The sequence below is a fragment of the Aotus nancymaae genome, unplaced genomic scaffold (genome assembly GCF_030222135.1).
Source record: "Aotus nancymaae isolate 86718 unplaced genomic scaffold, 86718_ANA_hifiasm-v0.15.2.pri h1tg000041l, whole genome shotgun sequence".
Lineage (NCBI taxonomy): Eukaryota > Metazoa > Chordata > Mammalia > Primates > Aotidae > Aotus > Aotus nancymaae.
This window is the reverse complement of record NW_026988455.1, coordinates 7,297,275-7,312,212: the sequence shown is the minus strand read 5'-3', so window position 1 is coordinate 7,312,212 and position 14,938 is coordinate 7,297,275. Positions and strand designations below refer to the sequence as shown.

The 14,938-nt window shown below is 39.4% G+C and overlaps 1 protein-coding gene across 5 annotated transcripts in view; it reads right to left on the bottom strand.

Annotated features, from left to right (window-relative positions):
* The window catches only part of USP3 (ubiquitin specific peptidase 3), an 84,083-nt gene that overhangs the window by 16,804 nt on the left and 52,341 nt on the right, over positions 1-14,938 (bottom strand). For all 5 annotated transcript variants that reach the window (XM_021666230.2, XM_064361391.1, XM_064361388.1 and 2 more), the window contains 5 exons: positions 12,675-12,756; positions 11,518-11,600; positions 9,465-9,578; positions 6,507-6,620; positions 375-521 (listed from right to left, as the gene is read on the bottom strand). In XM_021666230.2, the coding sequence (XP_021521905.2) occupies positions 375-521; positions 6,507-6,620; positions 9,465-9,578; positions 11,518-11,600; positions 12,675-12,756 (540 nt within the window). The remainder of the gene's footprint in view (positions 1-374; positions 522-6,506; positions 6,621-9,464; positions 9,579-11,517; positions 11,601-12,674; positions 12,757-14,938) is intronic.

Here is a 14,938-nt window from a genome sequence, read left to right as displayed (position 1 = left end):
GCTTTCGGAAAGTTCACGTTCAAAATGTCTTAAGCTTTTGTTTTTAGTGAACAAATATTATTTTGGTATATGAACATTTGGAAGAAATCTTTTAAATGCTAAATTGTACAAATATTTTCTACATACTTTCAAGATTTAAAATAATCTATACCAAATAATCACAGTCAGAACCAAATCCAGATGCAAATACAAGATGCCTCTGGTCTATAAGCAAGAGGTATGTGCTAGTTCACTTGGCCACAAAGTTTAAATGCAAGAAAGTTCCAGCAATGTCCAAGAAACCCCTGCACCTTCCATTATAAATCTAACACATAGTTAACACAGACAGAAATGTCTGAGGCCCTCCTAAAAAACAGAAGGAAACTAAATCTTACATGCAACACTTGTTACTTGCAGACAGAGTAGAATTCTCCTGCAGAATTGCGGAGCGGGAAACACCATTGAAACCGCCCTGGAGTTCCAAGTGTAGATGGTCCAAAAGGTAGCGCATGAATTCATGGGCGTCCTGCTGCTGATAACCCCTAAAGCAAACAGAAACAGTCACTTGTAAGGGCCAGGGGGAAGGCTGTGTGCCGAGCCACACCAGCAAGAGGCCAAGGTGTGGGAAAGGACGGCAGCCCTGTGCTCATGAGCACAGCCAGGATTCCTCACCTTCATGCCCACAAGCTCCACAGATGACAGAATTTCTCTCTTCAATAATGAATTCTGCTTAAAGGTAGGTATGAAAACCAAAAAATAATAGAGCTAATTGGACTTGCAATGATCGCTTCACTTCAGAGGTGAGGAAACTGGGGGCTGATATGTGACTTGCCCAAAGTCCTACAGCAAGGGAGTAACAGAGATGGGACACCTGTGTTTCCTGGTGGACTCTGGCTCTTCTTCCTGCCTATATAACCTCTCAAGAAGATGCTCCAATGTCATAGTTCACCTCTTACCCTCACCAGAAAACCAGGTGTGAACCACTACTATAAGGAAGAAGGAATTTAAAATTATTAGTAACTCCTTAGATTGAAAGATACTAATTTTTAAACACTGGCTGAAAGGAAGAAAAACTTTACCAAAAGAGTTAAAGATGTCTAAACTTCTCTACCTGCATCCTAACCTCTGACTTAAGACATCTTTTAAATAAATAAATACTTTTTAAAAATGCATTGGCTCATATACAGTTATGCTCCATCCTAAAATTTGAGTTTATATAACAATATATTCTTAGGTTACTTCTTACAGTATAATCAGACAGGAAACTCCATGAAATTCTCATACTAATATAAATCAATGACAGTGAACAGGAATGAAGGCAGACAAAATGACACTGGTACAGGTAGAAGGTCTGGGAAGTTACTTGGATAAAATAAAGCAATATTATATAAAGTACTTTTATAAAACTATAATAAAAAAAGACTTGTCTATATTTTGCCAGCATGGAAGGTTCTCTTGAATTAATCTAAATCATTAAGTTTTTCTGGTCTGGTCTTAGATTCAAAACTTCCACTACTCTTCCAGGCAATGGTTCCATAAACAAAATTTCTTCCAACCAGAGTTTCTGTCAATATATATATTTCCCCTTTTCTTATAAATTATAAATTATGAAAACAATCTCCCCAATCAATGGAACTTTGGAACTTAAAGTCAGAATTTACTTTGAGATTTCACTATAGCTTTTTCTAAACTATCTAGCAACTAAATACCAATATATAAGTTCAAGTATTTCTTCTAAGGCTCAGGAATAAAAATGTTAAAATTCAGTCAAAAGCATTCAAAGTTGATAGTTCCTTTATATATCTAAGGAGGTGCCTTAAACTTATTTAATAAAATATCCATTGTTTTCATTACTCAAAGGTAAGATTAGTTATTTAGGTTATAATATCTGAAATTCTATCACTTACAAAAAACTTACTTCTCTCCAAAAAATAACCTAATATCTAAGTCATCACTTTCCTAAAATGTGTCATGAAAACCAGCACCTTACAGCTATACCAATTTGCATTTTCATCAAGTGAATACGAATCCATCCAATTTTAAAAAACAAAGTGCCTCATGTCCATTAATGTATGTGTCTAACCATACCATGATTCTCTTATATCAAAATACATTATTTTCTAGTGTTTCCTCTGCCATTACAAACACATTTTCTTTAAACTACATGAGATCACAGAACACTCAGCTATTCTATAAAGGTAAGTTATGAGTCTATTTCAACTTGTGAAATTTACTAGAGAACAGTCCGTGCTGCTTCGAAGACTGGAACTTTTTTTAATTCTGACTAAAGAGACACCTGCAATTCTCTTTTTAAACATTTAAATGTATCATTTCATTGACTTACCTGAAAGCCTTACTAAATAAATAAATATCTTATTTAATATGTTAAATTCAACAAACTTCAGTTATCAATCATTTCCCAATTGTACAATCTGGGCTTCAGAACTTACTCTGTAGTCAACTTCAGATTCTTTTGTCTTATAATCATGTTAAAGGAAACATTCTTCATATTTGGGTGCTGCGTTTTATTTTGTATACATACTTCAGCAATGGCAAATAAACAGCTGTTTGAGAATTAGTGAGGGAACAGATTTATGAAGAACCAACTAGTGTCCCTGTGACAGACCAGAAGTACAAGAGAAAAAAAAACGCAAGCAAATAACTGTGGCTCCAATTTTAACACTGTTCCTTCTCTCATTTGTGACCTCAGATAAAGATTACTCCCTTCTCTTAAACATGTCATGAGGATGCTGTGAGAAATCACTGAGGGAGAGCACACTGCAAACACAGAAAGCCTAGAAGGTCTTGAACCATCCATTCCGAACACCACTGAAGCACAGTGTACAGCAACATGCAGCAACTGTCTTTTCACAAGGTTTGGGCACAATAAGTACAAACAAATTTCCACGAATCTTAAAGAAATATTCCAATAAAAAATGATCAAATAAAATGTTACTTTGCACCTGCTTGAGTGTGAAAAGCAGATGTTCCAAATAATGAAATTAACATCCCAGAATACAGACACACACAAGAACTCTTGTGATGCCACCACACGCTTAACTGTGACATGCCTGTGGATTACTATTTCTCTGTGTTTTGGCAGTGCCAGTATATAATCTGTATGTATTGTATGCAGAAAGAGATATACACATATATAATTTAAAATACCTAAGATACATTAGAATTTTAGGTTCTGCTCATATTTAAAATATCCTTGACATTGATAAAAGAATTCTAAAGTTGTTGTTTTGGCCAAAATATCTGCAAAACCAAAATAAGTTAAATTTATTCCTACTCAGTATTTGGCAACAATCATAACTGAGTTTCCTCAAAAGAGAAACATCAGAAAACAAAAATGACAAAAATGAAATTTGTGTTTATTAGCACACAAATACAACAGTAAAAATTCTTGGCTATATGAAAATGGTTTAAATATAAAATATCAATAGCACAGTATTTAAAAATCTTTCAATAAATATCCCAAAAAGACTACTGTTAAATTAAACTTAAATTAAAGCATTATACATGGCCAGGTGAGGCAGCTCATGCCTGTAATCCCAGCACTTTGGGAGGCTGAGGCGGGCAGATCATGAGGTCAGGAGCTTGAGACTAGCCTGGCCAACATAGTGAAACCCCATCTCTACTAAAAATACAAAAAAATTAGCCAGGCATGGTGGTGCGCACCTGAAGTCCCAGTTACTTGGAAGGCTGAGGCAGGAGAACTGCTTGAACCCAGGAGGCAGAGGGTTGCAGTGAGCCAAGATCATGCCACTGCACTCTAGTCTGGGCTACAGAGTGACACTCCATCTCAAAAAGAAAAAGAAAAGGCATCACACACAAAGATCTATTTGTTGTCTACAAAAATCCTGTATGTTGTCTATAAACCTGAGAAGAGCTAGCAAATACAAGAATTATGTTTCAATAATTTATTTACTCATCATTTTGAAACATGAATTATCACAAGAACTGATTTAAAAAAAAATAAAGTTCCATCTTGGGAAGTCAAGGCAAATATATTAAATCAGGTTGTACAGAAAGACCTGATTTGAATCATCAAGATACTTTCCTGAAGAGTGTTAGCTTTAACCAGGATCCTAAAGAAAGAGATAGGGACCACAAGGCAAATCCTGTGGGCAGAAGCACAGGACATACATAGACAGCAAAGCAACAAGACAGAGTTAAGAGAAGCAAGGAGTGACGAAGGCTAGCAGAAAAGACTATCGGAATCACAGAAGCACATATCCTTGAGCCCAGCACTTCCTCTCTTAGACACCTGCGCATGTACGTAAACAACTACCGATGCAGCACTGTTTAGAACAGCGAAGGCTAGACACAGTCCATAAAGCCACCGAGAGGAGACGTGGACACAAATCATGATACGACAATGAAAAGGTGTGAGAAAGCCATTTGTATACTAATCATCTCGTTCAAGGTACATGGGCAAATCACTTGTCAACACATCTATTAACCAACTACTCAAACACCTGGACTCTAATTTCGGTCATTACCCCTACGAGATGTATAAGCTTAAACAAGTTGCTTCTCCTCTCTGCCTCAGTTTTGTCTCCTCTAAAATGGGGGTAATATTTCCTACCCTGGCTGGAATTTTGTTCTTGCTTGTTTTTTAATGAAAACCAGATGTAAAATACCCAGTGTTTAGCACACAGTAGGCATTCAAAAAATGGAAATTATTATTATATAATAATAAAACACAAAGACTAAGTCTCTATCAGGAGTCTAACTAGGGGATTATGTTAGATATTTTTTTAATTAGGTCCAGACCTGACTAGTGGTAACTTAACTGTCATCTCTACCTTTCCTACTTAGAGTCAAGACATTCTCAAATTCTTAGCTCTTTCCTGAGAGGAGATTTAAATAATATGATACATAAAAGAAGATTTAATTAGTATGATATATAAAAGAAGTTTCTTTTTTCTTGTTTTTTTTTTTTGAGACGGAGTCTCACTCTGTCACCAGGTTGGAGTGCAGTGGCATGATCTCAGCTCACTACAACCTCCACCTCTCGGGTTCAAGCAATTCTCCTGCCTCAGCCTACCGAGTAGCTGGGATTACAGGCACATGCCACCACGCCCAGCTAACTTTTGTATTTTTTTAATAGAGACAGCGTTTCACCATGTTGGCCAAGATGGTCTCGATCTCTTAACCTCGTGATCCACCCACCTCAGCCTCTCAAAGTGGTGGGATTACAGGTCTGAGCCACCACACCCGGCCAGAAGTTTCTCTCAAAACAAAGACTAGGGTTAACACTAGTTACTCATGTCATATCCTCAAGGCTATACTTTTTAGCAAGGCAACAATTTAAAGTCCTTTGAACTTAATTACCTTTTTAATATTTCTCTATATTAACAATACATCTTTTTAGGCCACGGGACAACGTAGATCGCTAAGTTTAATACAGCATGATTTTTTTTTTAAAAAAAGGAGATGGGGCTGGGCGCGGTGGCTCATGCCTGTAATCCCAGCACTTTTGGAGGCCGAGGTGGGTGAATCACGAGGTCATGAGATCGAGACCATCCTGGTCAACATGGTGAAACCCCGTCTCTACTAAAAATACAAAAAATTAGCTGGGCGCGGTGGTGCATGCCTGTAATCCCAGCTACTCAGGAGGCTGAGGCAGGAGAATTGCCTGAACCCAGGAGGCGGAGGTTGCGGTGAGCCAAGATCGTGCCATTGCACTCCAGCCTAGGTAACAAGAGCAAAACTCCATCTAAAAAAAAAAAAAAAAGGAGAGGGGATGTACATTAGGTACCAAATCTTAACCAGTAAGAACCATGACTTGCTTCAGAAGGGTAAAATCGGCAGAAGGTAGCCAAGGCTGCTGTCAAACACCTGCAGTGCCCCAAAGCTGCTATCACCTGAATCCCTACAGGGATGTCAGACCTACGAGAAAAGGCAGGACTCCTCTGACAGCACAAGGTGTTTTTTGCTCAAGCAAGGTGAGACAGAAAGCACAGGCACCACAGTAGCTCTCTGGCCAAACCAGGGTGTGGCACAGCTGCCTTCTGGAGAAGGCGACCCAGGCCCTTTACGACAGCCTTCCCAGAGCTTCCAAAGTCAGCTCTGAAAAGTTCATATAATACCACGAACTTCTACCCGTCTTACTAATTTTTTTAGCTGGGATAACAGGACGGTGTGTGATGGTAATAGATTCTAAGTTGTGAAAAAATTAAGGAAATTATGTCCAGTATGTTTTCCTACTGTGCATAAGTTATATATAAGGGCTTTACGTTGGTTACAACAGAATACCCTACCTCTTGTTAAAGACATTTCTATTGTCTATTATTTAAATAAACACATTTGTTTAGTCAGATGTATTCAATTTCTGCTCTTCTTCTTAAAAAGAAAAAACACTGGACTCTGGGCTAAATGCAGTCTGGCTGCCTTGCCAAACCAGTCTGAAGTATTTAGAATACTTAGAATACAACCACTTCATTAGAAATTATTTCATAAACAGTATAAAGACTAACATGAATGCTTTAAAATATCTTTCTTTAAATAATACTTACCTAAAGTTTGGCATAATCTTCCAAACAACATAAAATAAGGACTCTGGGCTAAATGCAGTCTGGCTGCCTTGCCATAAAGCACAGAGTGTCTTTCTAAACTCTTCTACCAAAGACCTGGAAAAGAGGAAAGGACAACGGCCTCAGAATTAGTGAGAGGCTACTATTTCAACACAGTGTCCGCTCAGCTAAAATGCATAATACATACAAAATGAACACTTAAAAAGGATTTGGTCTTCTCTGAAGAAAGTCTGACAGATAAATAAGAGCATTGCAAAAATCCATGTAAGTACCAGTAATCCCAACAAAGCTAATTTGTAACCATATAGTTAACTCCAAGTGTGCCAAAGCACCACCATATTTGTACACTGAGAACACACAAGCAAACAATACAGCACTGGGTGGGTTATAGGCCAAATTATTAAGAAAGTACATTTTTTTTTTGAGACGGAGTCTCACTCTGTTGCCCAGGCTGGACTGCAGTAACACTATCTCAGCTCACTGCAACCTGTGCCTGCCAGGTTCAAGCAATTCTGCCTCAGCCTCCCGAGTAGCTGGGACTACAGGCACGCGCCACCATACCTGGCTCATTTTTTGTATTTTTAGTAGAGACATGGTTTTATCATGCTGCCCAGGCTGGTTTCAAACTCCTGACCTCATGATCTGCCTGCCTTGGCCTCCTAAAGTGGTTAGGATTACAGGCGTGAGCCACCACACCCAGCCAAGAACGTACATTTTTAAAACGCAAAACAAGCAAATAGGCTCTCTTTCTCCCCTGTCCTGCCTTTTCCTTCTTGCCACTCACTAGCACCCCAGACTCCAGCCTGTGTCACAAACCTTCAGCAATGACTCTCAACTCCAACTCCAAATGTCAGATTTTCTCACGACCATTTTTATTCAATCTTCTCCAGTTTCCAGCAGGAATTTTCTGCTGGCGGTCTTCTTGCCACTTTCACTTCTGTGTGCACTGACCTGCTCCAGCACCTACTGCTCTCTGTACACCCCTCCCATCACCCAATATCCATGCTCTTCTTGCACAGGAATAGAACTCTCTCTTTTTTTTGCTGGACATATAAACGCTTACAATAAAAAACAGTGTGTCCAAATTCTGGGAAGTGTCTTAAAAAGAAAAAGTAGTCCTATATCAATCCCTTCCTTCTTCCTGCTAGATGGAGTGAAGATGGATTTGGGGAGCACCAACACCGTGCTGGACTGTGTGGATGGATGGGGCCTCCAGGGGTTGGTGGAACAGAAAGCCAGGAGGAGCCCCGAGGACTTTGTGAAACCACCCTAGACAGCCTCTGACTTTTATGTGAGGAAACAAACCATGGATGTTTAAGTCACTTAATTTTGGTTTTCTATGCCTGTGGCTAAACTAATCCAACTCAACTTCAACTTCCATAGCTGTCAACATAAGTATATTTTTTGATACTTGATTGATATCTTAGAGAATCTCAATATCTTCTTTCTCAACCCTCATTATCACATAGGACCTTGCGATACAAATCATATTTTTGACTTCCTAGTACTTGAACCTTCTTCCTATGTTGGAGAATCCCCGCTTTAATAGTCTGCCTCTCACTACTGAAGCTAAAACAGCCACTCACCTTCTCAGGCTCCCTTGCAGTCAGAGCACAGGTACATAGCCTGGGCACTGCCCATCTGAAGCAGGAGTTAGCAACACGAAGAAGAGTGGCACCAAATCCTCTCTAGTGGCAGTGGTGGCAAAGAGCCCCATCCAGAGAGCAGGGCAGCAGTCAGGCTGCGTCCACCAGCACCCATCTCCAGCAGCGCTGGCAACAGGAACTCTGCTGCTGCGCTGGGCACCAGAGGCGGTGGCGGCCTTAAAGGACAGTTCTCTGGGTAACAGTGACTGCAGCATTGCTGCCTTGGACTGCAGACCTGATTTTTCACTCACCCAGTAACAATTAGCTCACCAATAGTCCCTCAGTAAACTCCTTTTCTGCCTAAATCAGCCACAGGCAATTTCTGCAGTCTGTAATTCAACCCTACATGACACAAATGCATCAAGTACTACTAATTCTCCTCTTAACTCACACACATGTATTTTTTCCACTGTTTCACTGCTGTCCCCTCTGACCGGATTACTATAAAGTGCCAAGCCTCCTTGAATGCAGGCACTTTCCAGCTCATCCTAGATTCTGCTATGAAGGAAACTCCCTTCAAACACCACTTGTAGTGATGTCATTCCAGCCTGCTCCACGCCTGGCTTTCCAGTTTCCCTGCACTGTGACTCTGGCCCTATTGCCCACTATTCTGACATGTTTAGTCCTACTCTCCTCAGCCACCAAGGCAGGACAGTGTCAGATCATAAGATGGCCCTTCAGAATGCGAATGGGAGTATGTGAAAATGGAAAGGGCAGACAGAGAAAACCTTAAATATATAAGGAGTATGAGTCACATCCTTCTGAAAAAGAGCTGTAAAGATATGAAAAATGTGCCCCCTACAATTGTCATAATAGATATTCCGAACCCCAAATAAGGCAGGTCTACACCAAATGGGGATACAGGATTGGTTCTTAATGAGCACGTGTCCATTTCTCCCCATCTCCATATCAACCAAAAATTGACTTTATTGCCCCACAACTAATTTGATTTCAGTATCCAAGACAGGTTTATCTAACACTGTCAGACAAATCAGTTCACATGGACTAAGGAGATTCACAGTCGTCTATACCTAGAACTTAGTTTAATATCTAGATGCCAATTCTAGAATGCCCGAATCTGCAGAGTCAATAAGTAGAATGCTAAATTCATCCCTCCTGTAAAGACAAATAAAGGAACTCCAACAATTATTAAGACTGCCAGCTAGATACTTAAACACAATTTTAGAATTTTTTAAAATGTATGTGCCTGTTAGTTCACACCTAATGGAAATCAACAGTGAGAGTCATTTGTTTTGTAATTCAAAGCCAGAAAGGACATATTCTTATAACTCACACATTGTTATCCCCTTGGCTCCTGGTGTGGTATGTTCGTCTTCCTGCTGTTTTCCCATTCCTTAACTCCACAGCGGGCAGTTCTTTGAAATAACAGCAAAACTGCTCAATGTTACTACATTAAAAGGAAGGGAAAAAGTATTTTAAAAAGAAAAGAAGAGGACTGTAAAGTAAGTTTATGAAGCCTACATATACATTTTGAAACTGCAGTTTTTCAGTTGTCTCATTTAAATTGTGCTCGATGCAATCTCCGGCATTGATTTTCTTCATAATTCTTCCTTCACTCTAAGAAAACTGTATAGACGGATGACTTTGTAAAAAACAAAAACAAAAAACAAAGAACCGAAAACAGGCCAGGTGCAGTGGCTCACGCCTGTAATCCCGGCACTTTGGGAGGCCAAGACAGGAGGATCATGAGGTCAGGAGTTCGAGACTAGCCTGGCCAACATGGTGAAACCCCATCTCTGCTAAAAATACAAAAAATTAGCCTGGCGTGGTGGCCCACACCTTTCAATTCCAGCTACTTGGGAGGCTGAAGCAGGAAAATTGCTTGAACCTGGGAGGCAGAGGTTGCAGTGAGACAAGATCGTGCCACTGCACTCCAGCCTGAACGACAGAGCAAGACACTGTCTCAAAAAAAAAAGAAAAAGAAAAGAAAATCTATTTTCAAAAAAATCCCCAATAGGTAGTCACAATTTCTTTCTTTTCCGTTGCTTGTTTCCAGGTATTCAATAATTACCTCAGATAAAAACAAACCATGAAACCGACCATATTATTTATATACACTACACAGAATCATAAGAATTCAGTAGTAAATATAATTTCCTCTTTGACTAGGAATAGATAAGTTGAGAGGCAGTACCTTCCAGGAGAGATTAAACATGTCTTCTACTTCTTAACAGCAATATAACCTGGGGAAGATCATTTATTCTGGCCTTTCATGTTTCATTAAAATCTAAAAGTATGTAACTTTCAAAATAATTTATTCTACAAAACTCAGGTCAGCCTTGTTGACTATTTTTACCACTTGCCTCATATTTTGAAGACATCTCATCTTATGACCTTGATTAATCTGTTTATGGCTAGTGTTCCATTACTGGAACCCTAAGCTTGTGGGAGTTATTTATATCCTGCTGCTCAAGGTCATTGCCAAGGTCTGATTTTCATACAAAAAAATTGCAAACTCCAGCATAAATGGGTTAAGACTCAACTAATGACTGAAATAAGCTCTCTGAACAAGGTTCTCTGTAACCCAGGCAGGGGTCTGCAAACTGTAGCCCACAGGCCAAATCTGGCCCTCCATCAGGCAGCTCTTAAAGCGAGTTTTACATTTTTTAAGTGTTGTCTTATCTTATTATTTATTTATTTATGAGACAGAGTCTCCCTTTGTCACCCAGGCTGGAGTGCAGTGGCACCATCTTGGCTCACTGCAATCTCTGACTCCCGAGTTCAAGCTATTTTCCTGCCTCAGTCTCCCAAGTAGCTGGGACTAGAGGCGTGCACTACCACACCTAGCTAATTTTTGTATTTTGAGTACAGACGGGGTTTCACTATGTTGGCCAGGCTGGTCTCAAACTCCTGACCTCAGATGATCTGCCAGCCTTAGCCTCCCAAAGTGCTGGGATTACAGGCGTGAGCCACCATGCCTGGCCCTAAAGTGTTATTTTAATAAAGGGAGGGGAGTAGGGGAATATGTGAAAGAGATTGTGGCCTGAAATACTAAAATGTTTACTATCAGGCCTCTCACAGGAAAAGTTTGCTGACCTCAGTTCCAGCCTATTCAAGAAGCAACCGGAAATAATGCAAATAACTATTCACTGTGGGACATTGCCCTAAGTACTTTAGACAAATTACATTATTTAATCTTCCCAACTACCCCATGAGTTAGGAATGACTGTCCCCCAAATTTTCCTGATGAGGAAACAAAGGCACAGGAAATTAAGTTATCTTGCCCCAAGTCATACAACTAGAGTTAGTGGCAGACAAGACAGGAAGCCAGAGCCTTTGCTCTTAACCTTTAATGTCAGACACTTAAGCTCTGACTGTAACGTTACCTGAGTGACTGCAGAATGGCATTCATGAAACATGTGTTCCCCAAATTCCGAAGGCCTGTGGCACAAATGGCAGTGGTGCTTCCCTGTAAGTGGTGTAAGAAGAGGCTATCAGTAATGCCCAGGGAAGGCCAATAGTTTCAAACATCAAGGCTAAGTTAAAGCCTCTGAAACCCTCGCACCAAGCCAATTTGGAATTGGTCCTTTTCTGTCCAATGAATATTTCAAACAAACTCTCTTTCTCTGTATAAATGTCTGGATATTTTTAGAAGGCTGTTTCTGATCCTGAGATTGTTCTAAATGGAAGTATCTTTATTGAAAACTTATAAGGAAATCATCATTAATGAGTATCATGGAGTACACAATGCAAAAAACAGGAAAATCCTTAAAATAACATTTAAGACTTAATGCCTTTTTGTGATTCTATAAAAACTAAGAGAAATGGAAAAAATATATGCACCCCAAGTATTTTTGTCCCCAAACTTTTAACTCTAAGCCATACATAAATGACCAATACATGTTTTCCTAACGGGATATGAATCTTAAAAAGCTGCCTGAGGCCCGGCACACTGTAATCCCATCACTTTGGGAGGCCTAGATGGGCAGATCACCTGAGGTCAGGAGTTTGAGACCAGCCTGGCCAACATGGCGAAACTCCATCTTTACGAAAAATACAAAAATTAGCCAGGAGCGGTGGTGCACATCTATAGTCCCAGCTACTTGGGAGGCTGAGGCAGGAGAATCACTTAAACCCAGGAGGTGGAAATTGAAGTGAGCCGAGATTGCTATTGCACTCCAGCCTCGGTGACAGAGCAGGACTCTGTGTGTTAAAAAAAAAAAAAAAAAAAAAAAAGCTGCTTGAACTTAAAGACAGTCTTAAAAATGAAGGCTGAGTTTTCTGATGATTAAAAAATGTGAGCAGGCATTAAGAGTGAAGTGTTTTCTAGGGCAGAGGAGCACAGCAGTAATGCTGATGGGACCAAGGTGCTCACAGATGGACTCACTGGGGTCACAGCAACAATCAGCAGTACAAGTGGCAAACACTATGTAAAATACTCCAAATCCAAGACACACATATATAAAAGTCTGTAACAGGTAACATTACATGTTAGAGTTGTAACAAAACAGTGGTTATATTTGAATAAATTTTAATTACTTACATTTACTTTTAATAACTTGCTGTTTAGTGTTGAGTTTTCCAAAAGTTTTCTTTTCCTATGCCTGTCAGCTGTGAAAGCTGAGCTATTAAAACACAGATAGTGAAAAATATATTAAGATATACATGCCACACCATAAAACTCAAGCTGTCCTCAACACCTAGGGCATGGAGACCTGCCTGGCTGCTTTGTCAAGCCCATGGGGGCCCACACGTATTTAAAGTTAACTGAGAAGCTCCACTTCCTTGGAAATCCCCATTGCTCCTCCAGCAGAGGTGGGCTGGACACTGCTCCTGGCAAAGCTGGCCGGGAAGACACAGCCCGTGGGACACTCCCCACCACCACTCTCTCGCTGTCTGACCGACTATGAAGCTTCACAGACCAGAAGACTCATTCCTCAAAACAAAAGGAAATCCCTGGTCTGACACGACTGCTCTGAAATTTAACAGTAAGTCTCCATATGCTATTTCTTTCTTAATTTAGATTAAGATGTCATGTTTTGCTCATCTGTCTTAATAGATGATGATATGATCTGAGTTTGAGGAATGATAAATAAGTTACAGGAATATAGGCCCATATACATTCATTAGATGCAGCTATGCTCCAAAGGACTTTCTAAAACAAATCCTTATTAGTGCAGAAATTCTGAATTTAAATCACTCAAAATTTTTCTTGATGGAAGAGATACTTTGCTTACAATTTATCAGAAAGCTATTTCTATTTTCAAAAGGTCACTTAAAATTATTATGTCTCAGGCAAACTAACGTGAAGGAAGTAAAAATTATTGTTAAACACCACAGACTTATAAGGCCGTCAATTCTTTCCCACTTTCTCAAAGTACCAAGTTCATCCAAAGTAAATACATAATTATTTTTTCTTACAGAATTTCCACATGAATCATAATGTCTGTGAAACATCAGAAATAGTGACAGGCGCTTTAAGCCTCAAAATGTTCTTCAGAATTGTGTGTCTCTCTCACAGTACTGGTAACTGCAAATGAGGAGACCAATTCCATACGCAAAGTGGAGAAGGTAGACCACAAGCATAGTATATATACTCCTTATGACAATGCCTAAGAGTTCATTTTCAGTTGAAACCTATATAAATAAGGCATTTCACTTTAAAAAAATATAAGTTACTCCATTTTATCCTCTGTGACTCTGAAAATGGCAGTATCTTCTAGATCCACACTAATATAGTAGCCACTCATTCCACATGGCTACTTAAATTAATTGAAGTTTAAAATTGAGTTACTCAGTTGCACTAGCCACTTTTCAAATATGGCTATTGTTACTGTATTCGCGTGGATAGAGAACACTTCTGTCACTACTGCAGAAAGTTCTGCTGGACAGTGCTGCTCTGCAGTGTATGTGGAATAGTCGAAAGTTAAGTAAAACACAGATGATCACAGTTTCTAAATTTCACTACAGATTAAACCAATGTTTGCAAAACAGAAAAATGAACCTAGGCAATTTTTTTCAACATAGTAAAGGGACTGTAACGTAGACTTTTCCCTGGGACCAAGCAGATGTGTAGACAGGTGGTCTGTGACACCTTTCATCTGATGAAGTGGTCACTGGAAATAAAAGATTTCCTAACTGTATAAATGCATGCAGGTTCTCAAATGCCCCCTTTTCCCTTTGACTTAGTTCTGGTTATTTATTTCAGACTGAGAGGGTAGTCTTTTCTTAGAGAAAACTGTAAGTGGCAGAAAAAAGTATTCTGGTAGCCACCACCCACTTCTATAACGAATAATCAAGTTACTAAGACCTTTACAATGACATCACCACACCAAAGAGGGATACTACATACATTCCTTCAAAAATCTCAGACTTCATGGTTTATTGTGAACAATTTCAGAGAAAATTAAACATTCTGGATATGTGTGTCTGTATCTGTCTCTCATCCTAGATAGGGCTCATCAAATTAGAAGAGAAAAGCGCTCTGAAAAAGAGCCAAAAGATGACAACCCAAAAAGTCCTTAAGCCCAAAGTACTTTAATTGGTTTAGATTTAAAGAAATCATTATTCTTCCTATATCTGTTTTATAATCTAGTAAGCCAATGAGACATACATAATGACTGTGGTTTTAACAAACACTACACAGTATTGCCCTCAAAGAAGTTAGGTTATTTCGTTTCAGTATACAATTTTAAAACATTCTATGGGCTTTGCACTTAAGTTTGCTAAGGAACTCCTGCTTTGTGCATGTTTTCACAATACCTTCTACACACCAACTGCCAAAATAAATTAGACGGCACTTAATGA